Source organism: Sinocyclocheilus rhinocerous, unplaced genomic scaffold (genome assembly GCF_001515625.1).
Source record: "Sinocyclocheilus rhinocerous isolate Xijiao unplaced genomic scaffold, SAMN03320098_v1.1 scaffold757, whole genome shotgun sequence".
In the NCBI taxonomy this organism is placed as follows: Eukaryota; Metazoa; Chordata; class Actinopteri; order Cypriniformes; family Cyprinidae; genus Sinocyclocheilus; species Sinocyclocheilus rhinocerous.
This window is the reverse complement of record NW_015662957.1, coordinates 1,142,309-1,166,940: the sequence shown is the minus strand read 5'-3', so window position 1 is coordinate 1,166,940 and position 24,632 is coordinate 1,142,309. Positions and strand designations below refer to the sequence as shown.

At 37.2% G+C, this 24,632-nt stretch overlaps 1 protein-coding gene across 1 annotated transcript in view; it reads right to left on the bottom strand.

Moving 5' to 3' along the window:
- cdh4 (cadherin 4, type 1, R-cadherin (retinal)) overlaps positions 1–24,632 on the bottom strand; it is a 237,898-nt gene that overhangs the window by 63,317 nt on the left and 149,949 nt on the right. Inside the window, exons 5-7 of the mRNA XM_016538882.1 lie at positions 19,896–19,987; positions 17,896–18,001; positions 476–631 (exon numbers count right to left, since the gene is read on the bottom strand). Coding sequence (XP_016394368.1) covers positions 476–631; positions 17,896–18,001; positions 19,896–19,987 — 354 coding nt within the window. The remainder of the gene's footprint in view (positions 1–475; positions 632–17,895; positions 18,002–19,895; positions 19,988–24,632) is intronic.

Here is a 24,632-nt window from a genome sequence, read left to right as displayed (position 1 = left end):
TGCACGAAAAATGACCTTGAGACCATCTGGTGTCTCAGAAAATTTGGTTAGTTTTTTTTTTTTGCATAGGTTTTAATCTTTTGTGATTCAATGAAATTCAGCCACCTGTAAGCATGACATAACGCGCACACACACACACACACACACACACACACACACATTGCACATGTTCACAGATATGACAAGAACATGTTCAACTCTACTCTTGAAAATTATTGTCTTAATTTTGTTATTTTGTTCTATATTGTAAAGGCATTCATACATTTTTAAAAGTGGCTTAAGTGACCAAACACTTTTTGGGATCACTGAAAAAAAACAGTTCAGTTCTAGTTTTATTCCAACTGGCAAAAGGCCACAAACTCTTGCAAACTGGAGCATGTTTCTTAAATGGGTTGAGGCCAGTTCCGCTTTAAATAGGATCTGAATAGGGCAAAAATTATCTTCTCGAGCCAACTCTGGAAAGAGGCGCACTTACATGGTAGGAGGCTCTCTCCTCTCTGTCCAAAGGTTTAGTGACAGACATTTTCCCTGTCACAGGATCAATGATGTAGATGTCATTGGGAGGCTGGTCTGCTCCGGCTCCTGTTATACTGTACCGGATCTCAATCTCTTTGTCCTGGTCCGATTGAATCTGCAATAAATTGACACAATGAGTAAGAAACCTTGATGGGTAACACTTTAATTTAATAAATCATTAACGAACATCATATAATGCTTAACATATCATATATTCACATGGCTAGAAACATGAGATAATGTGCTTGTTAATGTTTACTAATAAACGTATTAAACATTACCTAATGATTAACACATCATTATTTCATGTAAATTAAAACGCTTACAAATGTCGTTAAACTTTCAATTCATATGATCATGCACTTCTTGAAAATCTACAAATGATTTTAACCGATGTTACACAATGATTAAAAGCTTGCGTTAATGTACAACATTTTTGCTGCTATTGAGGTGTGATACGGTATAAGGTTAGGGACAGGTTTGGTGGTATGAGTAGGTTTAAGGGTTGGGTAAGGGGTCAACTGTGTACAGGGGTCAATTTAATTACTATAAAAGAACACAGTTCAGTCTGTTTATATCACAATGTTTTGATAAATTAACAAACTGATTTGTTTTCTCTTGTTGATGTATGATTCAAGGAATATCAGGTCATTTGGGACACTTTTTGCCATTGAGATGACTGCTAATAAAAGTACTAATGATTAGTAAACGTTTATAAACATTTACAAATGATGAATAGTTTCCACTTTAGATTGGGTACTGTAAAAACATGAAAAAAGAATTAATACATGATTTGTTAAGATGTGTAAATAGTAGAAGTCTACACAACAAACGAAGACCAAATACATGACCTTTACAGAACGTGATTGAGTTAATTAATAATATGTTAACATGAATAGTGTGTGAAGTGCTTAAAATTACCAATTAAGCTATTTTTTCCCCACAACATTTGTAAATGTAAAAATGAGCATTAGGTAATACAGTATATGAACTGAAGTTTAATGGCATTTGTTAGCATTCAAAAGTACATTAACAAATAAGCTTGTAATATTTGTTAGAATCATTTGTTCAAATCAAATTGTGCATGAAAAAAGTGCATGATCATATGAATTTATATGAAATAATTATCTGTTAATCATTAGATAATGATTAATAAGTTCATTAGCAAACATTAAGCACATTATCTCATGTTTCTAGCCATGTGAATATATATTAACTAATGATCTGTTAAGCATTATATAATGTTTTAATGATTTTTTAATGAAAGATATTAAAAAGATTTTACACAGGCTACCAAAATTATTTATTGTACAAATTGCCTTTAGATCAAAGCATTAAAGTATATTAATATCACAGTAAACAACTTAGAAAAATAAATGAAATGGGCTGAATTTTCAACAAAAAACACTGCTGTTGAGTATGATTTTATGTTCAATTGTACAGACTAGAACAGACCAAATGCCTTGAGTAGACATCATCCACACACTTTCATGACAAATGTCAAATCATTTCCATACGCATACAATCACTGTCTATATGATTTCTGAAAACATTCTGTCACAAGCCCACTGGTGCTTAGTTTACATTTCTAAAAGTTTGCATAAACAGAGACACTGCTTGTATTTTCTGTGCTTTTTCTCAGTACAACATTGCACTGCACAACCGATCCAATCTTTAGGCTTCAGTAGCATCAGGAAATTAAAAAATGTACAATGGATAATGTGGCAATGACATGTCAAATGCTTGCTTATTAATCAAAGCCAAGCCAGTGTTGCTTCCCAAACAGTAAATGGTATTCAGCATCAGGGTTTGATACTTGATAGTTGGATGCCAAGTGAACTGGGCCATCGATCACAGTGATAATGCTTTAGTAGACACTTTCTCTCAGCTGCCTGCCATACAAACTTGTCTCAAAATGCCTGAGAATAAAGAAAACAGAAAGATAAAGCAACATAGACTTGTTTATTAAAGTTGATGTGTGTATTTTTCTGTGTTGAAGTAATTTCATTCTAAACCTTTATGGGAAGAGAGAGCTATACACAAAGAGTGGACACGAGGACACTACTAAAGAAAATCACTACTAGACGGATTTCTCTGAAAACACTGTGGTGCTTATAAAACTGCATCCAGTGAAATGTGGGTATAGGGCCATGATAAATGGGAGAAATCTAAAAACAGGCATTATTTTTTGCAATTCCAATTACGCTGCTTTGTCAAAGGAATTACACACTTCAGAAAAAAAAAAAAAGATATACTTTCATTGAACGACTGACTGACTTAATGAGTAGAAAAGTGACATTTCTGACCTACTTTTAATTGAAGCTGGATCATTGCCGTGTATGAAATCCTCGTCTTCGTATTTTTCTTCCAAACTCTGTTTAATGTAAAGAACAGATGCATACACAATTCTCTCTCGTTCTTCCCCCATCTATCTCTTTTCTGTCTCCCGTTTTTCTATCTGGCATCATTAACCATGGCATGGCTCAATGCGATAGACGTTTCCCTCTTCTGTTTTCCCTCTCTCTTGCATTGAAGCAAGAAACATGTTGCAGAACCGTGGGACATTAAACATCTGGATATCAATCTGCTTGATGCTTTGGTTTGACAGAGGATGTTTCTCACAATGGTTCTTCTCATCAAAAGTGCCATAATAACAGATTTTTTTGAAGCATGTTTAGCCTGTTTATGTAACGAAAAACTTGTCCTATAAAAACACCAAAACAGCGTTTATGGCCTCTTTAATGCCTCAACTTCTCATTCTAAGTGGATCAGACACACTTGCATAAAAACATGCTATTGGACTAGTGATTGGACGAGAAATTCAGTTGTACTGGTCATTTTGTTTTCTAAAAAATGATAAATTTATCATAGCGTCAAAAAATGTTGCCCAAAACGTAACTATTGTTTACTGCCATCTGTACAAATGTGTAAGGGAAGAGCATTGGAGCAAATATAATATAAATAATATATAAAATTAAATATAATCTTGTTAACTAAATGCACTTAGTAAAACTGCAATATAAATGTGCATCAACTGACAGCCCAAGAAGAAACACATACTGAACACATAAATGTAGAAATGCATTTCTGCATTGCAAAGTGCTCTCTCTCTCTCTTTTTTTATTTACACCTCCGGCTTCACTATTTAATACCCACCCTTACAAATTTTAGTGCACTGGCTTCTCGGTAAACAGGAATACGACTGAAAAAAATGACAGCAGAGTGGAGATATCTTTCAGGAGATGTGTTTATGCACCCACGTAACTATCTCCACTTTCAAGTGAAGCAACACTTCATGAAATATCACCAGATTTGAAATTATGACCATGTTTCTGTGTGTCACTGGGCTTTGCGAAGCGCAAGACATTTGATGTGAGGGGATTTTGTGCTGAAGCAATCAAATGTAAACCCTGACACGTTTGAGTCACGGGATATAAACCCCACACCCCGCCTACCCATTTCGTGAGCCGTGGGTCTGGAAACCATGCGTGAAAGTGAAATGACTGGTGAGCGTGCTACAGTCCTTTTTTGCATAACGTATTCCGCAGACTGAGCGTGATGGCTTTCTCTTCATTTCACTCAGACACTGAACTCCCACACATGACCTTTCGGTGCAATATCTGAACCTCGCTCTCCCACTCTCTATGCTTTGGTAAAGTTCTCTTTCTATTTAAACGGCTGCTAAAAACATCTAAGAGATACGCCGCTCAGGACATTGAAACTCAGTATATTGATTTGGTAATAAAACGTATTCCTGGTAGCTTTCAGTACAGCTCGAGCCTGCATTCAATATCAAGGTTTTTCGAATAGACAAAAAGCAAGGAATCAAAGTTCAGGATTTTTTTTTTTATCTTACTACTTTCCTGCATGAACTGGCAATCAAATTTGAAATCCCAGAAATAGTTCTTTGTATTCGGCTAAGAACATGGCAGCTACATATCAATTTAGAGCCCGGAAGGGATTGGAAATTTCTTGCGGTAGGAAAAATAACATACCACAGCATCCTCTTTGCAAACATTTGAAGAATGAATGGCATTCTGGGAGGCTGACAGGTAAGAGATTGGTATGTGGGCTACATAGCATGGATCAAAGAGAGTTTTTCTGCTCAATAATTCAGCAGCCGCGGTGCACCATGAACACACACCTAGAATATCCACCTTTCCTGATTCAGATGAATCGACATTCGCTGCTCGAGCCAACCCGATGACACATCCCCTTAAATATCCCAGAGGGAAGGAGGTAAGGTCCCTTGTACATTTAAAAGTCTCTTTAAAATTCCTCCCGTGGGCAGCCTGGAAGGATTTGTCACGTTTGAAACCCTGGCCCCCCAAACTCCCTGTTTAATGAATGTTCTTTATAATACTAAATTGAATAAATGATGATCGTGCCCTCGTTAAGTCCCCTGGGCTTGATTGAGTCATCTCAATTCAGTCCTAATGATAAAAAGCAATTTCTGAAATCTTCCTCCCACTTGTTAGTTGTAGAATTACAGCGAGTGCGGGGTGAATGGGGGAAGATGGTTAGCACGTGAGGAACGTGCTCTTTCTGCAGATAGCATGTTGGAGATAAATGCAGCGTTTCTAGGGCAGGTTCAGAGTGACTTCTGCCGTTTTCTGGCGAACTTTACCGTCCTGGGAGAGGTTGTATCAGAGCCCCTTTCAAAAGAGCAAATGGAGTCAGGCGAGGGATTAGCACAAGTGCCACGGAGTAATTCTTTACAAGTAGTGACACTATTAACTACATTTTCTCTCTCTCTCTTTTTTTTTGCAGTAGTTTGACAGTGTTTTTTAAAATAGTGCAGCTTTTCCAGTAACACAATACTCTTTGCAACAAACTGTTATATTGTCACACAGGAACAACAAGATTTTTTTTGACACCTAGTTGTTGCATTAAAAAACAGTTATAGAGAAATTAAATTTTAAGTGTTTAAGTGTAAGTCTTCTGTTCTCACAATGAACATAAATTAGGTGTATTGTATTTTTACGGTAACACTTTAGTATAGGGACCAATTCTCACTATTGACTACTTGCTTACCAGCATGCATATTACTAGCTTAATGGATGTTTATGAGTACCTATAAAGCACATATTCTGCATGACCATATGACACATCCTTAATCCTACCCAATATCTAAACTTAGCAACTACATTACTAACTATTAATAAGCAGTAATTAGGAGTTTATTGAGGCAAAAGTTGTAGTTAAAGGGATAGTTCACCCAAAAATGAAAATTCTGTCATTAATTACTCACCCTCATGTTGTTCCAAACCCGTAAGACCTCCCCTCCGTTCATCTTCAGAACACAAATTAAGATATTTTTGATGGAATCTGAGAGCTCTCTGAGAGCTGCGCCACGTGGATACGTTGTTTACGTTCAAATCAAAGCGTAAACGACGTAAACAGCGTATCCGCGTGGCACAGCTGACACAAAACAGCATACGCAATTTACATTCAGTGGATACTCTCCAAAATAGTGCTAGGGTGACGTGGAGGAGACGAATTGTTGAATAAAGTCATTTTTTTTTTCTTTTGCGCACAAAAATTATTCTCGTAGCTTTGTCAAATTACGGTTGAACCCCTGATGTCACATGGATTATTTTACCGATCTCCTTGCTATGTTTCTGGACCTTGATCATGTAAGGACCCTTGCTGTCTATGGGAGGGTCAGAGAGCTCTCAGATTCCTTCAAAAATATCTAATTTGTGTTTTTCCAAAGATGAACGGAGGGGAGGTCTTACAGGTTTGGAACGACATGAGGGTGAGTAAATAATGACATCATTTTCATTTTTGGGTGAACTATCCCTTTAATAGCGAGAACTGGACCTTAACATAAAGTGTGACAATTTTTCCTAGTTGTTCCTAGTGTAATTGTTCCCGTTTTCACAGAGCACAAAAATGCCATCCTGGAAAAATTCACATATGAGCAGTGAAAATTTACTGAAATTAAAATCTGAAAAAGTCATGGAAAAGTCAAGGAAACTTCAACAGTGAATATCAGTTTTAGTAGCTACAGTATACTCTAAAATATTTCATACAGACTAGACTAGAGCAGAAATTGTACGTGCAACTGCTATAAAAGTGATTTGTAAAAACCCCCATCCAGTAGAAAAGTCATGGTCAAAAGTTGTAGGAACCCTATAATTAATTCAAACCCCCAATGTGCCCCAAAATATGCCTCTGCTTAAATTATAATGTTGAATAGTCAAATATTTAAATGAAGCTGTAGTTACTTTTTGTTAGTAGCACAACTTTTTCAAAAGACTAGCATGCTTTAGTCTAACTACTTTAAATGAGCTCAGTGCAAAAACTGATTGCACAATGTTAATTCTAACAGATGGCAGACTCAAACTGAGACAGTGCATTTAAGGTGTATTTGACTCGGTTTATGCTCCCTGAGAATCGAACCGTTACTGCAAGGTTGCTAGCGGCATATCAGCTGAGCTACAGGAACCACTTTAGATGCAGAGAATGTTCAAAATACAGCGTAATGCTCTTTTACATCAAAGACTGAATCCTTCATTAGCTTTTCTCTGCATTGCCGTTTTTCATTTTGGGATTCGGCATAATGAAACAGACAACGTTAGAATAACAAATGTACTATTAATTTCAAGTTATTTGAAGTAATTCACATGTGCGACTGGCAAAGTATGAAAACTCAAATTGAGAGAGAGAAAATAGAACACACCAAATCAAATCAGATAAAAAAAAAACAAAAAAAAAAAAACTCTTGGAGCTCATTGAAATGCGTGACTGAAGCCCAAAAAGTACGTTTCTTTTCTATAGGCCTCTTTGGACTCAACTAAAGTGTCTTGATGGCCCTCTCTTATTTCCTGCCCATCAGTAATGGTTTTTTTTTCTTGATTTTATAGTATTGCACTCTTGTTTTACGACTTTTTATTGGCACTGTCTGCTCTTCCTATGAGAACCCGAGGCTTTCAGGCTATGAGAGTCAAGAGCTGTGTGAGGTGGTTGATGAGCTGGTCAACGGGTGCAGTTTGATGAGTGTACGGTCAGGCACTGTTCTCCAACCTACAGGCCACCTCGAGCTTCCTACAGGCTGCTTCGATAACTAAAGCACTGTGGTCAGGTATTCTCACTGCAGTCAACCAGTCGAATGTGTCTTTTGTGTCCTTTAGTGCTGCTATTGTCTGCCACGCACCTGATGTTTGGGTTTCATTTGAGGTGGCACTTGTGTAACCTCTGCTGAGAGCTTGCAACTTGCAAAGTTCTTTACAAAGTGGTTAACTACAAAGCGTTCTGCTATTCAACCATGTGTGGATGCGTTTGTGGGCGCACATGTGTCTTTATGAAGGGTTTCTGATTACACATTGTGCCAGACCTATCACACTCAATAATTCAGCATACAAGCTCTTGTCCAACTATATGGAGACCAGGGCTGCTGTTTAGTTTCATTGTCTTCCGTACAAAGAAAGACGGATACAATTCACCAGGATGAATCATCTTCCTGCCAGCATGCTAAAGGATGAGCAATGCACCAAAAAAGAAAACGTGAGAAGCCAAAGTAGAGGATTTATTGAGAAAAGAAAGAGCGGCTGAAAATTTTTTTGAGTAACGGTTGAAACGTATTGCTTTGGCAGACCATTCAAGACGCTTTAGGAAATAGTCGTGCGCATTTAGAAGATTAGTCACATCCTTTAAGGCCAAGGTTCAAAGCAATAAACAATAAACCTGTCTACATCATAGGAATGTGACCAAAACCTGGCAGATTGAAACAAATTACCCTACAGTAGATCGCTTTCAAAAGTGTCTATCAAACGCTTCCTCCCTCCGTAAATTTGACAGCAGTCTACTTCTGTCAGTTTTATAACTCTCGGAATCATAACATAGTTTCTTATGTTTAACATCAAGGTGATAACCCAACAAACTGCCTCACTGTTCTCAAGGCGTTCTGTCTCTGATCCTGGATGGTGTATCTCCTCAAAGCCCTGTCAGGATTGATGGAGGTTCTCTCTCAATGACGGACAAATTCAAATGTGGAGATGAGCTGATCAAGCTGAGAGCTGACTAGAGAAAAAGAAGACAGTTGTTTCATGTGATCAAGTAACATTAGGAACTAAAGGACATCTGGAAATAATCACTTAGATATGAATATTTATATTTACCTTTTATTTGTAACTCTTATATTTATTGGTAAGCTAAGAGGAAATATATATTTTTGCACTTTTAAATTGTATCTCCTCCTAAAGGGCGGATATAAGTACCTTAAGGAATAAAATTTACACTTTAGGTACTAATATGTACCATTAAGGTACTAACATGAGTATGTACATGTTTGTATCGGAAGCACTAATTAGTACTACAATACTAACATAACACTAATACCATAAAAGTAATATCTATCCATTGTGTATTAATATGTATCTATTACTGTAGCTATACCTTAGGGTACTAATATGTATATATATTTGCATATTAGTACATTAAGGACTAAACTGCACAATTTAGGTAACAATAAATACCCTTAAGGTCATAAGATGAAATATGTACTTGCAAATTAGCATCTGAAGTACTAATGCACCTTATATATAAATTAGGCACAAATATGCCAACCTTAATATATTAGTAACGTACTAACATTATATCAGTACATATTAGTACCCTGAATTACCACTAAAATGTACACTTAAGGTACTAATATGTACCCTAAGGTAAAATTATGTATATGTATTTGCATATTTGTACCTTAAGTACTAATTAGTACAAAATGCCCCTCTAGGTACTAACATTTATCCATTAAGAACTAATATGTACCTTGTATGCTACATTTTAAGGCACCAATATGCGTAAGTATTAGCATATTAGTAATTAATACCAAAATGTGCAGTTTGGTATTACTATGTTAGTAAGATAATTAGTGCTAATATGTGCTCAGTTACAATACTAATTTGTGTATGTATTTGTATATTAGTACCTAATTATGAATAAAATGTATACTTTAGGTACTAATATGGCTACTTAAGGTACAACTATGACTATGTACCTGTGTATTTGTATCTTAAATACTAACTAGTAATAATGTGTACCCTTTAAGTACTAATATGTACTTGATTATCATTACTTACATGTATCCTAGTAATAGTACCCTAATACTAATATGCACCCTACAAGTGTAGAAAAGTTACAAAAGTGTACTTTTTAGTGTGCTGTCCCTGTTGTACAGTGTACATTATTATAGCTGTAAGAATAATTGAATTAGCCAAATAAATGAATAAACAAACAAACATGCAATGCACAGACGTTTGTAAATGGCAGTCATTGCAATTACATGACAATCTTCAGAGTTCTGTGCACACAGATTCAGCATGCTTACGTGTTATATGAAGACAAAATGGAATATGTATGAAAAAAGAAGTCATGAATGACATCTTTAAGATTGAGTTCCGGATGCTCAGGTTTAATATTTCTCAAGTGAAAGCTGGAGTCAGTCAAATACTCTTGCTCTTAAATCCCATTAGAAACAGACGAAACTATCTGTTCCACACAGGCTACTTTAATATGGATCCTAGCCTGAATTGGATAGGAATATGGAGCAGTGGCTGGATTTTGAAATACGGATTTTGTTTTTCCCTACTTTTTATTTTTTCTCCCTGCTTCTTCCTTTCTCTGTCTGGGTATGGATAGCATGAAGAGGAATTCCATCTATATAAATGAGGAGGCAATGGAACATGAGGGGGTGATTCAGCTAGACTGATATTCAAAATTGAAACCAGCTCTATTCCAACATACTGTAACACGTCTTATTTGACTCTTGAAAGCTCTGCCTCATTTTACTGTAATTCCTCAGGTCCTGTAGTGAGATTAATGGCCCGGCTTTAATTCCAACAGTGCTGTGTGTACCCATACAGGCTAGTTTTGTAATTGTAACCTCTTGTGACTTCGAGATAATACACTCTTAAAAATGCTGGGTTAAACACAACCCAGCGCTGGGTAAAGTATGGACAAACCCAGCGATTGGTTGTTTTGACCAAGTGGTTGGGTTACTGCCCAGAAGGTTGGGTTAAACATTTAACCCAACTGTTGGTTGAAAACAACCCAATCGCTGGGTTTGTCCATATTTTACCCAGCGCTGGGTTGTATTTAACCCAGCATTTTTTAGAGTGTACAGAGTGTAATTCGAAGAGAAGTGTCCACATTCCATGCGCTGCAGGTATGGGGGGAAAAAAAATCCCTGACACGATTAAGTGTAAAATGAAGGTACGTACAGCATTTGTAAGGGCAGAAATGGAAAAGCTATGCTGATTACACTCACTAGGGAAGCTGCTCGAACTGAAAACAGGACATAATCATAAAGCCGGGCGATATCAGGAGTTTATCACGAGGAGAATAAAGAGAAAGACTGAAAGATGAGCCACATCGCCAGCGCTGCAGTCATGCGGATCTTTTGTCAACGTGATCGATTTCTCTGTCTCCCCTGAAAGTTGTTTTTATTTTGAGACATAGAGAGAGAAAGAAAGGGAGAGGGGAGCGACAGTGCAGAAGAGAAAATAACCATCTGAGTGAAAAGACGAGAGGAATGGAGAAGGATGAAGAGAGACAGCCATCTGCACAGATACAGCCCAAATCAAATTGCATGAATTCACCACTGCATTCTCAGAGGAAGATGAACAGGAGATGAAGAGTGGAATGCGCCAATAACCACATGATGTAGACAAATAAATAAATAATAACGTCAGAAGACTGGGGGAAAAAAAAGAGTGGAAGCCTGTTGCTTTTGCGAGGTTATATGTTTCCCATTTCAAAGATAGCAAATAATAATAAAAAAGTATTTAATCTAAACACGTTAGAGCTGTTTTGTCAAATCATCTCATACACATGCATGCCAAACATAAAGCAGCCCCAAAAGTATGTGTGAATTTTGTCTTTGTGCAAATTAACAAAATGTCAAACTGAGTGGCAGAATGGTGTTGAAATGAGATAATTAGGAAGAAAATTAATATTAATGGGTGCAAAGAATTGAATCACAAATGCAATTACTGCATTAGCTTTGCAATTAAAATAGCTGGCTGCTGAATAGCTGGATACTCATGGAATTATGGGAGTTTTTCCACATATCAACAATGACATTAATTTCCCAAAGTCAGCACAATGGGCGAACAGTACAAATAGAGCCTTTATGTATTCCCTAGTAGAGTCCAAGTGTATTCTCCAGGCATGACACTCTCTTTTTCTCTCCCTCTATAAAAGCGCAAGGACCCCAGAGACAGTGGCACAGGCTAATGACTGCTTTCAGTCCAATCACGCTGTGTCTATTGAAAAGCACAATGGACAAATCCCTGGGTACAAGCTAAGAGGTGGGGCAGCGGCGTGAAAAGGGGGGCCGGGTAATTAGAGAGACATCCTCTACACGACTGCAGGAGAAGAGGCGATGCTGTTGTGCTGCTTCTGCACTTTTTCTACCATGCTAGCTGCAGCTATCCACCTCGCCCATCTTTTCACTCTGTCTCTTTCTCTCCACTCCATGCTCTTATAAACACACACACACACGCACGCACACATAGCATGAAGAATGGATGCGGGGAGAAATGTCAAGCGCGCTGGCGAGGCAGGGAGGGATAGAGAATAAAGAAGGAGCCAGAGATGCAGATAAGAGAGGGACTTAATAAGGGGGATGGAGCGAATCATGGCTATCATAATGATGTCACTGGTTAATGGGGTGTTAGTTTAGCGTTATAAGCCCCCAAATGGCTTCTAGTATCTCTGGGGTGAAATGTATAGTTTTTTGAGCCACAAAATAAAAAAAAGTGTTTTCACAACAAACCCTCCCATAAGGACTATGGCTATGTTGGGAATGACATACTAGCATACTACTATGAAGTGTATACTACCATTTAAAAAGTTTGGTGTCAGAACAGTTTTTTTATTCCAGCAAGGATGCATTTAATTGATCAAAAGTGACAGTAAAAACATTTATAATGTCACAAGAAATCTCTATTTCAAATAAAATAAATTTTGAACTTTCCATTTGCAAAAGTTTCTGAACAAAAATATTAAGCAGCACAGATTTTTTCAAAATTGATAATAACAAGAAATGTTAATTAAGCAGCAAATCGGCATATTAGAATGAATTTTAAGGATCATGTGACACTAAAGACTGGAGTAATGATGCTGAAAATTCTGCTTTGCCATCAGAGGAATAAGTTACATTTGAATATATATTAAAATAATAATAAAAAAGTTATTTTAAATCAAATTTAATATATAATATAAAATAATATTTAAATATATTAAATACTATTATTTATTTCAAAAAAATATAAATACAATAATATTTCACAATATTTTACTGTTTTGATCAAATAAATGCAGCCTTGGTGAACATCTTTCAAAAACATTAAGAAGTCATAGCAAACTTTTAAAATTAGTGTATATGGTTAAGCACACACAATATTAAAGTAAAAATAAATATTTGCATTTTATCCAATTTTGTACAAAGTCATTATTTGGAATTCTGATTAAATAACAAGTCAGCAGCTATTATTTCCAGGTTCATCCATCACACTGGAAAAGGTCAAGTCTAGTGCAATTCATTACAGGATACAGCACTCCATGTAGTGTGATCTGTGTTACACTAATCATTTTGGTAAATGAATTTGGGTCACTGAGGTACTGAATGTACACACTACTATATAATACATATGGCAGCAGATACAGTATAATACAGGTGCCAGTGATAATTATGCTTCTGTCAAAGGCACAAATGTCCACATATGTAAAGAACAGGCCGTGTTAGAAGCCTCTAACATGAAACATATTGCATACAAATATGAGGATTGCGTGGGCGGTAGAAACATGAGGGAGGTCAGTGACAAGCATTCGGCAGTGCAACTTTCTCACAGGCTAAATTACCACACAATACCTTCTTAGCGTAATAGAAACGATCAGTCCACAACATTCTCATTACAATATTACTCTCTAAGTTAAAATTACGCACACCCACACACAAATGCTCACACATGCAAGCAGGCCACTGCATCAAGCCATTTAGCACAGGTTCTTGAAGCCGATATCGTGTTGGCCCACATTCAAGGAAGTTCGGTACTCAGTGAGTGAACTTTCTAACACTTGAGCTAAGTTTCACATTACAAGTAGCCTACAGTATACGTCGAGTTATTCAAGGCCAGCGTGAGAAATAACGATCATTCAAACTCTCCACTCAAGTGAATATGTTACCCTCTGACCCATGCTTTTACTGCCTCTGATTAAGTTAGGCGGTAATAGAAGAGCCCCACCAGGACACTTACACTAGCTGTAATGCTATAGGCTATGTATGACTGCCAGTTTTAGTCAAGGAGCATTCCATGAGATCTAATTATGCTTCTACCACACTGGATTTTTCGCTTGAGGTAGAGACGTGTAATCACATAGCAAGCAGCTTAGATTAGAGCTTGATGTCTCTTTTGTGTGGGTGATCGCCCTCAGATATCTCGACTCCCATCAAAACAGAATAACTAAACTTCTGTCTTTCATTGGTATGCCCAAGGAGTTTGCCGCAAACCTGTTTAGATTGCATATATGACAAAATTGCACAAACATTTTGGCCAAGTCTTTGTTCTCCCAGCCTGTCCTTAAAGGAACACTTTCCTTCAAAATAAAAATTCTGTCATCCGTTATTCACTCTCACGCCGTTCCAGACCTGTACGACATGTAAGAAATATTTCAAAAAAATGTGCTGGGCACATGCAGTTACAATGAATTGAGACAAGAGATTTCAAGTTTCAAAAATAGTGGTTCCTATGATGCTTTTGAAACCAAGATTTGAATCATTAGTCACTGACAATCTTCACCTCAAGTGAGCTGTTAACCACTGCAACCAAATCATTGAACAAGTGAGATGAACTTACAAACTGGATCATTTCACTTTTCAAATGAATCGTTCCGAATTAACTGATTCATTAGAACGCTTCATTCACAAATTTAGTCACTGTTACTTCTTTCAGAAACTTTTAAATGATTTCGTCATTTGGATGACTTTTTTGATGATTTATGGTGCTTTTGCATTCTTGAAAGCTTCAGTTCCTGTTCATTATAACTGCATGGAAAAAATCTTCAAACATTCTCCTTTAGTGATCTGTAAAAGAAAGGTTACATAATGTTAAATAAATGAAAACAGAATTTTACGGATGAAAGATTCCTATACTCTATTAGTTAATGCTCTTCGAAACATGACCTGTTCTCTAGTCTCAACAACATTATCTATTGCACTATGCTGAAAAACAAGCAGGTTAGCATGATGTTGCAAACATGTCCAAGCTTTATGTTGCAAAACATCCCTGTCTATTTCTTTTCTCGGAGCTCAGGTCCAGGTATCATCGAGCACCATTGTCAGGCGGAAGCAGCCATTAGCGGCATTAGCGCACATAGCCCTTTGCAGTTCGTTTTCTAAATCATCCATGCGACGACAAAGCCCCAGCTCTGCTCACCAAATAATAGGACACAGAGAATGGGAATACTAGAGCTGGCCAGGTGCACTGAGCTTCCCTATCTCCCCTCGGAGCTAATGGACCAATATGGGAGAATGGAAATTGATTCAAGCTAGTCAGTAAATTAAGAATTCACCGCTTTCATGTTGTGTGCGTGTGTTGGGGGGATGTATTGTTTATTGGAATTCGAATTTCGTAGGTAATTGGGGGTGTAGAAAATGTAAACAAAATGCTGCTTTGCTTTTTTTCATGTCAATGAAACTCACTATTGTCCTTCGGTGCTGTGCGTCTCTAGACAGTAGGCAGAGAAAGTGACAACTGTGTAATAGAGGTAATTAGACACTAGTGCAGAGATTCTTAATTCCTGCAAGAATGATATGAATTCTGAATTCTGTTTTATATGTTTCTTTAAAAATATATATTTTTTTGACTTTTAATAAATATATTGTCTCAAGAATGAGAATCTATGCTATAGTGTCCAATTTGTCTAATACATTTTATTTTCATTTTCTATAGTGTCTAATACATGTATAATAATAATAATAATAATAATAATATTTTATATATATATTTTATAATTTTTGTAATTTCCAAAGAAGATATACAGAACTTTATTGGAAAAGGTTTAAACAATATTTTTCATACTTGTTCAATGAACCATAAACAATTACAGCTACTAGAAAATGCAATAGTGTAATAGTGTCTAATTACATTTATTATGCTGAAAATTATATACATGCACACAGACACACATTAATATACATTGCATTAATAATATCAATAACTATATTTTTTGTAATACTATATATATATATATATAATTACTTACATAAATATATTTAATTTAGACCAAATACAGATCCAAGATGGATATAACAGCAGATGCACACTATCAACTTTAATGCTGGACCTTATTGGCAATTTGCAGCATGACACACAAGCCCAGCCCTCACTTTAGACAGGGTGAGTGCCAATGAAACCCCCCAGATCTTTTGAGTCAATATCATTAAAATCGACTAAATAGTAAAATGTGTTGTTAATCTTAATAACATAATTTGCTGGTTACATAATTACACCTATGAGATTCAAAAGTGTATTGATTAATTCTGTGAGAAATAAGCACACATTTTGGGAGCTAAAAAATGGGTCAAGCTAGGCTCTTGCTGAGCGAAATTTCAAAATTTTAAAACAGCATGCAAATGTATGGATGTAATTCAAGGTTCTGTGTGTCACATCATGTCCTTGGTACTACAGGACTTCTACATTATAGAAACTGTTCAGAAATGCATAAAGGATGGGTTTTTTGACATGAAATGTAATCCTCAAAATTACGAATTCTCTATGTAAAGTAAAATCCAGAGAACCGAAAAGAAGCCTTTTTTTCTATAATTATTTCAGTACAGAATAATCAGCTTTGGCATAGTGTGGATTTTGCCTAGTATTGGCTGCAGCAGGTAATCTTTTATTACCTGAAAATAGCCAACAAGCATAACATGTCAGCTCCACACACCCACAGACCCGGGTCTCTAAAGCCAAACATTTAAGGCTAGAGGTGAGAAGGGTTATCAAAACTCTCCTCAAATGGATTCCATGCTTTTTCACAGGTTTTCTAATCTTTCCATATGGGTGGTTTAAAGTGATGTCCATGCGTCTGCGTGCGCATCAGTGGAAAGAGATTGTAGTAATCCATGGGTGTAATCTGAGGTACAAGTGGCCGTGAGGGAGTTTATGAGGACAGTCCACAGAATGCTAAGGCCAGGCTGGAGTCTGAACGACAGATAACACAAACGTAAGCTTGTAGAACCCCAGAGAAGCTCAAGCATGGATAACACACCTCAAAGTACTGCGGAGGCGGACACTTTTTAGTGCAGGTTTCTATAAAAACTCTTTATGAGAACACATCCTCTTCAACATTTGAAGTACCTTCTGCCATACCAACTATGTTAGAGTCTTCCATTATGGTCCTCAATCACATAATTTCCCTTCTTATACACTGCTCTCTAAAATACTTGATTCTGATTGGTCAATAATGGCATCAAATGGCCAAATATTGCAGTGTAATGACCAATAAACTCTATATTCCACAATGATCGCTTTCTTTTTTCATCTATGGCCCATAAACCTTCAAAGTTTAAGACTTTTTAATCTTTTTTCAGTTTTAAACTCAGTTTATTCGTCTAAAAAGTGTTCATTCAAATTAATTTCAAACTAAGGAACTGAATTTACATGTTCTTGGTTGGCGGCGAACGCAGGGTCGGTCAGGACCCTGACTGTACGTTATGCCTTACATCTAACCTAGCAGTGAACCCTGTAGATATGATAGAAAAGATCCCTCAAAGATCCCTCATTTCTCATCTCATCCTGGAGAAAGTTAAGGAGAGGCTTTGTAGAAGCATTAGATGGATTAGAGATGTTGATACCCTGTGCCAATCTACCTCTGAGTCCCCTCCTCATCAACCCTTGACTCAGAGAGGGAGCACTAGTCCTCTCCTTACCTTAGAAGGGCTCTCAGCGGCAGACGCAGAAGAGCTGTCTGAAAGAAAGCTCTTGAAAATGTTCACCTGTGATACTGCTTTTTAACCTCTTAGGTTTCTCTGCGGTTCAAGAGATGTGGCGAGGAAAGCTCTGTCTTTCAGAAGTGCGAGGCCTGGGTAAAAGCTTCTGTGTGGAGACTTGAGAGAGGCTTGTTCTTTTATGTCTCGAAGGGACACAGTGAAACTTCAGTTGTGGAACTGTCTGTTCTGAGAGACAAAGCTTGCCAAGATCTTGAGTCTTTTCATTCATGGCTGAAAGTTATATCTGTTTTACTAACAACCAAGCAGCATTTGTCAAAATATGACCATTAAGTAAAAGCGATGGAGATGTCTTGTGCCTTGAATAAAAATAAATCTTTCAGGCTTTTTATAACAGTTAGCTGTGAACTGTAGCTGTTACTGACCCTGACGAGAACTTGAGGGAAGGGTCCTCTGGAGTTTTCAGGCACGTTGATTGGTGGAATGACCCAGTCTCGCTTCTGTCGCCGCAGCCACGAAGGACACGAGTGCAAATGTGATTTTATACAACAGTTCAGTAAATAAGTTAATATTGTGCTATATTTTAAACACAATTTTGTGAGTTTTTGTTCAATTTTGCCAACGAAAATAATACCAAAAAGCTACAGCAGAATTGTTGTGCATCTCTGAGCAACACAAAAGTGTTTCGTTTCTGAATGAATCCGCGTTTTAAACGAATCGTGTGAACCAATGGTTCAGTAGCCCACAGAGAGAGCCGTTTAATGAATTCCTGAATGAATCAGCCGTTTGAACGAATCGACTCATAAGGACATTTACCGCCACGTGCTGGTAGTTTTAGTTTCTGGTATAAAGAAGGTATTTTGAATACTGTTTATAACTAAGCTGTTTTGGTCACTAGTGACTTTCATTGCATCAACAAAAAATACTGAGATGTTTCTCAAATGATCTTCTTTTATGTTCCATACTTTATGTTAGGCCATTGTAGCCTAACCATTTAACACAATAATAGCTTTAAATTATCTTTTGGGGGTATTTTCACAGCCAAATTTAGTTTGCGATTAATTAGATTAATTAATCGCAGCACCCTGTAATTAATTAGAAAAATTAAACATTTAAAAAATTTTAAGAAGGTCTGACAGCCCTAATAAAATTGTATGTATAAAACTCATTTCTTACGCATATCATCCCAAGTCTCCGTTGGTGTTTCTAAAACATAATTTTAGAGCAAGTAATGAAGGCCTGAGCAATTAATATGCAGAATAATGCAGTTACTAGAGAGAGAGAGAAAATTAAGAATGTGTAAATTACCTGAGTCTGTGTGTCTCTTAACAGTGTTACTAACAGTGAAACTGTAAGTTTAACTGCTTCAAAAACTGTGATGTTACAACTTCGCTACTGAGAAATGCAACATAGCTTTTCATGTGCAAGCTATTTTATTGCAAATAATGTCAGTGGCAGGGCAGCGCTGACAAATTTCTGTATGTGTATGTTTCTGTCTGTGTGCAAGTGTGTGTGCATGCAGACAGCAGGAGAAAGAAAGCATTTTTTATCCATAGGTAATAAAGGCTAATTTAGTTGGGAAAAAAACATGGAAATTGTAATTTTTAACCTACTGCTAGTGATGTTTGTTTGCTTGGTCAGCATGGGTAATGTGGTCGACAGATATGAAACTACTTAAATAGCTGTGAATATTTGCACACTTTAGAATGTTCAACGACCAATCAGAATCAAGCATTCAACAGCCCTGTGGTACAAGAACCTTTAACATCCATGACAGCTTTCCATTGCACAAAAGTATCTTTAGATTATTAAAATGGTCTTTACACTAATAAAATAATGTTTTTTTTTTTTTTAAAGAACTGTTCACTGAAAGGTTCTTTGGGGAAACCAAAATGGTTCTTCTATGGCACCCCTTTTATATATAAGCAACGTCACCTTCGGGAGGACACATTCAGATATGGTGTGACCAGCCGAATGTGTTTGAACACAGACAAAATCCTAATCTCTCCCTTCACAGATCTGTTCATTAGTGCGGGGTATTCATCTTCTCGATCTGTCTCTCGCTCCCTCTCTATCATTTTTTTTGCCTGCTGACAAACAGGACATTGGGAGCTGTGATAAAGGCCTTGATTCATCAATCAGCTCTCAATGGCACTGCAGAAGCATTCCTCCGAATGTGTAGCCAACAGCACAGGAAGACCCAGGCTGGTCTGATGCAGCGTAGCATGGCAGCGCCAATAAAGGCACAGACTTACAACAGCATGCCTAATGAAAAGGTTTATTCCTCTGGTAGGGCAACAAGCACTGCACCCATTACAACAGACAGTGAGGAAAGAATAAACTAGAACAAGCATGTTGTGTTGTGGGATGGCGCACGGCAGATGTAGGGAATGTGCTGCTACGTATGCGTGCATGCATGTGTGTGTGGGCGCATTTGGGAGTCAGCAGAAACGTAATGAGCCTGGGATTTTGATAGTGGTTGTGGGAGGATCCGCCATAAATACCATCCCCAGCAAACTGTGGAAACATATACGCACACTCCATATGAAGCAGATCTTGACATTCACAAAGACAGCATATTAAAAAGAAACTATAAAGAATTAAATTTGATGCTATAAATAAGATCATCATGATTCAAAAAGAAAATCATAAATGACTTATTTTCAAACAGCATATATATATATATATATAAATATATATATATATATGTTATTTTTAAATCTCTCTAATAAAGAGATTTGACAAGATATCAAAATCTATAAACAAACGTCAGACATTTTAATCCTCCCCCGCACAACAAATCTTGCTAGACAAAATGATCAATTTATATATACTATCTTAAATCTCTCTAATAAATTACTGAGAAAAAAAAACGGTAATGAACAGTGTTTTGATTTAAGCCAAGTGTATATATCTGATTAATTTCATATAAAGCGTGTTTAGCTTTATTTTTTTTTTTATTTCAGTTTAGTTTTATTTTAGTACTTCCAGTTTTTTTTATCTACCATTTTTGTTTTGTTTTATTTCAATTAACAAATAATTAAAAAAAAAATTATAATTAATAACGCTGGTTTAGGTAAGTCGGGTTCGAGTTAATTAACAGTTAATTTAGTTAACATAAACATTTGAATATTCAGTGCAAAATTAAACCTGGTCAACTAAAAATCAATTTTTATTCAAACTGACCAAAATTAATGAATAAAACCGAAAAAAAAATTAATTTAAAGACTACAATACAATAATACTACAAAAACTGTTAAAATTAACACTTTGAAACTTTGAAACAGAGTTGAATAAAGTGAGAACTCTTTTAAGTCTCCAGAGTTATAAAAGAGCAGTTAGATGCATACAACAGCCAGGTTGAACAGACAAACACCCCTAGGAGCACATACATTTAATCACTCATTGTATGTGAGGCAATGGTACAAAATAGTCGTGGAGCAGTACGTGCACACCTGAGCCCTGAGTCAGGATCATAAACATAGCTGTGGGGTTTCTGCTAAAACGACCAATCAAAATGACAAATCACGTCAAGGCCTCTGTAAACCAGCCCTTATAACACAGCAATACCACAGTGATGCATACCATGACATTTCCTCATGGGTGCCCAATGAAAGCATGCCTAATGAAAAGGTTTATTCCTCTGGTAGGGCAACAAGCACTGCACCCATTACAACAGACAGTGAGGAAAGAATAAACTAGAACAAGCATGTTGTGTTGTGGGATGGCGCACGGCAGATGTAGGGAATGTGCTGCTACGTATGCGTGCATGCATGTGTGTGTGGGCGCATTTGGGAGTCAGCATGTGTGAAATGGCTGCCTGGATTGCCCTGAGCTCCCGTAGCTCCAGAAGAACCAGCCCTGCCAGCTGGCTCCCCATCCCTCCCCGCCTCAAAATGACAAATCACGTCAAGGCCTCTGTAAACCAGCCCTTATAACACAGCAATACCACAGTGATGCATACCATGACATTTCCTCATGGGTGCCCAATGAAAAAGATTGATGAAATACCACATCAATAATTTAGACAAGAAAAACTAGAGCTGCCGCTGACCCTCACTTGATTCATTCCAAAGGCCAAGGAAAAGGGCTGAAGCGACCAATCAAACAGGCACCGTTTGTCACAGGGGCTGACTGTGTGTTCGTGTGTGGGGAAGGGGACTGTCCTGCGGCTCATTTAGTGTCTTTAGCGCTCATCTCTAAATTGTCAGCTTTTCATGTAATCCTGTGTTGCCGTTTCTTCCCCTGACACCTCGACGTTTGTGGCACTGCATTTTTGAGCCGAGATGCTTTCGCCAAATCCCAGTCTTCTATCTCTCTCTCTCGGCCTGTCTCGCGTCCCCCGGCGGGGGTTGCCAACTCAAGCATGCGTAGGCAGGTCAGCCTATCAATGTCTCACAAACACGGTTTGTCGGCAGAAGAGCTCGAACAGATGTGAGGCAAATCTGAGCAAACATATTGTATTTTTTCCCTCTTTTGTTTTAATTTTTCACAGCTTGATGGCTCTGGCTGCAAGGGCTTGGAAAATGGAGGGATTGTAGCGGAGGGAGGGAGCCGTGAATGAGCGAGGAGGGCAGCTGTGAGGCACTGATAAAATCACTTCCGCCTCAGCTCTGCTCATCCACGAAGCTCATAGGTACCCGCTCCTGCAACAGAGAGCGGCTGCAACAAGACCTTTCGGGGGGCGGCAGGTGGAATTACTGTGCATAAGAGGGTGAAATAGAGAAAGAAGCGGCTGGAGAATGGAAAAGAGATTGAGGCGAAATCAAGTTGAGCAGTGAGGGCTAAATAATCCTCCCAGACAAAAGACAAATTATAAGAAGGCATTCGAAGCTCCTGTGTCTAAACTGCCAACTTAAAAATAAAACGGCCATCTTAAAAATAAATGTTCATTATTGGCATCAACGGTTCCATTAAGTAAGTAATAATTGACGACGGGCCACTGAATTACTGAAAAGTAATGCACACCCAAGGTGGTAATATGGGCACAATGTCTTTTAAAAACTCTTACGTGCAGCAGACATCTGGAGGTTATTGTTCTATAGGGCCGCATTGCACTGCTTGCAACCCTGTCTGGAGTTTTTCCATTACATGCCAGTATGTGCAAATTTCCCATTAGGCAGCACTCATTTGCTACTTTCGTAATCAGTCTTCGCACCAGATCGTCGAGAGAAAATGGAAATGTACCTGGATTTTCACTGAAGTTCCATTATTAAAAAGGCGTGAAGAAAGAGTTACTCTGGGCTTACAATAAGTGCTACAAAAACGCTTCACTAATCCTGTCAGCTAGGTGGCATTAGGGTCTTATTTATAACAATCAAACCACTACTGAATCTACAGGATGAAATCAAGCGTGCCGCACACATCCTGAAAAATGAAACCAAAACATTTTGATCGCCATCTGGTGGCTAGCAGCAGTATAGGTCATAAACCCCACCCTCTCCATTTAAACGAATAGGATGTGAGCCAAACTAAATAATCAAATTACACTTCAAATATTTTTTTTTTCCCGAAGATGGTTTCCATCATTTTAAGTAGTTCTTATCACGCTGATGTATGTTCAAGTGTTCGTTTTTCAAATAAGTTTGCTTTTAATTAGTTATTTGAGCTTGCGATTGGGTCTGCGGGAATTTGGGCAGGACTCATAATCACTACTGCGCAAAATGAATCACTACTGCGTGAACTCGGGCTCCAAATAACATCATCAGTGCAAGATTATGGGCCATACTGAGATGTTTTGGCTTCATTTTTCTATAGTGGACAGAAGTAGAGACATGTCGTTCATCTTTTTTTTTACAGTCTATGAAAGAAACATACTGTGCTATCAGTGCAGTATGAATCCCAAACAAATTAGTATTATGAACTGGTTCTTTTTAGTGAATCAAAGACATACGGCATGACCAGTAGTAGTCAGATTTCTGAACAAATTAGTCTTATGGGGAGGTTATACTATATTGAACCAAACAAATAAATGACTCTTTTGAGCCAGTATGAATTCAAAAACATACAGCGTGAACAGTGTGGTTCGATTAACAAACACATTTTTTTATTGAATCATACACATATAACACAATCCGTGAACTCCAATTCCTGAACGATTGAACCGGTTCTTTTTAGTTGATCAAAAACATAAATTGTGATGTGTGAACTGAAATTGTAATTTTAAACTGATTACTGAACAAATGACTCTTTTGAGTTGGTACTTTTTTTAGCAAATCAAAAATACACAGTGTGTCCAGTGTTGCCAGATTCCTGAACAAACAACGTTTTTGATTCACTTTAAGCCAATGCAATGTCTCATAAAGTGCAGCTACTGTAATATCTGACTCGTACAGAATTATGTTTTTTTTTTTTCAAACATAAACAACATATTGCGTTATGTTGTGCTTAAAGCTTGTAAGACTTAAAATCAGTTTAGTTTCTGACTCTTTGTTCATATGAATTCATATAGCTGAGAGGAAACCAGACCTAATGGCTGCCTCCCAGACAAAAGACAAATTATAAGAAGGCATTCGAAGCTCCTGTGTCTAAACTGCCAACTTAAAAATAAAACGGCCATCTTAAAAATAAATGTTCATTATTGGCATCAACGGTTCCATTAAGTAAGTAATAATTGACGACGGGCCACTGAATTACTGAAAAGTAATGCACACCCAAGGTGGTAATATGGGCACAATGTCTTTTAAAAACTCTTACGTATTTACATTTAGTCATTTAGCAGACACTTTTATCCAAAGCGACTTACAAATGAGGACAATGGAAGCAATCAAAATCAACAAAAGAGCAATATGCAAGCGCTATGACAAGTCTCAGTTAGCCTAACGCAATACATTTAGCAAGGTTTTTTTTTTAAATAATTATATAATAAATAAAAATAAAACAGATAGAATAGAAAAAGAATAGAGCAAGCTAGTGTTAGAGGCCTTTTTTGCTTTTTGTTAATTGTATAATAAATAAATGAAAACAAATAGAATAGAGAAGCTAGTGTTAGTTTTTTTAAAGAAAACAAGCAGTTAGTAAATAAATAGAGTGCAAGTCTAAAAAGGGCAAGTTTTTTTTTTTTTAGAATAGAATTCGAATATAGAGTGCTAGTGTTAAAGGGTCAAATAAAGATGGAATAGATGTGTTTTTAGCCGATTCTTGAATATGTCTAAGGACTCAG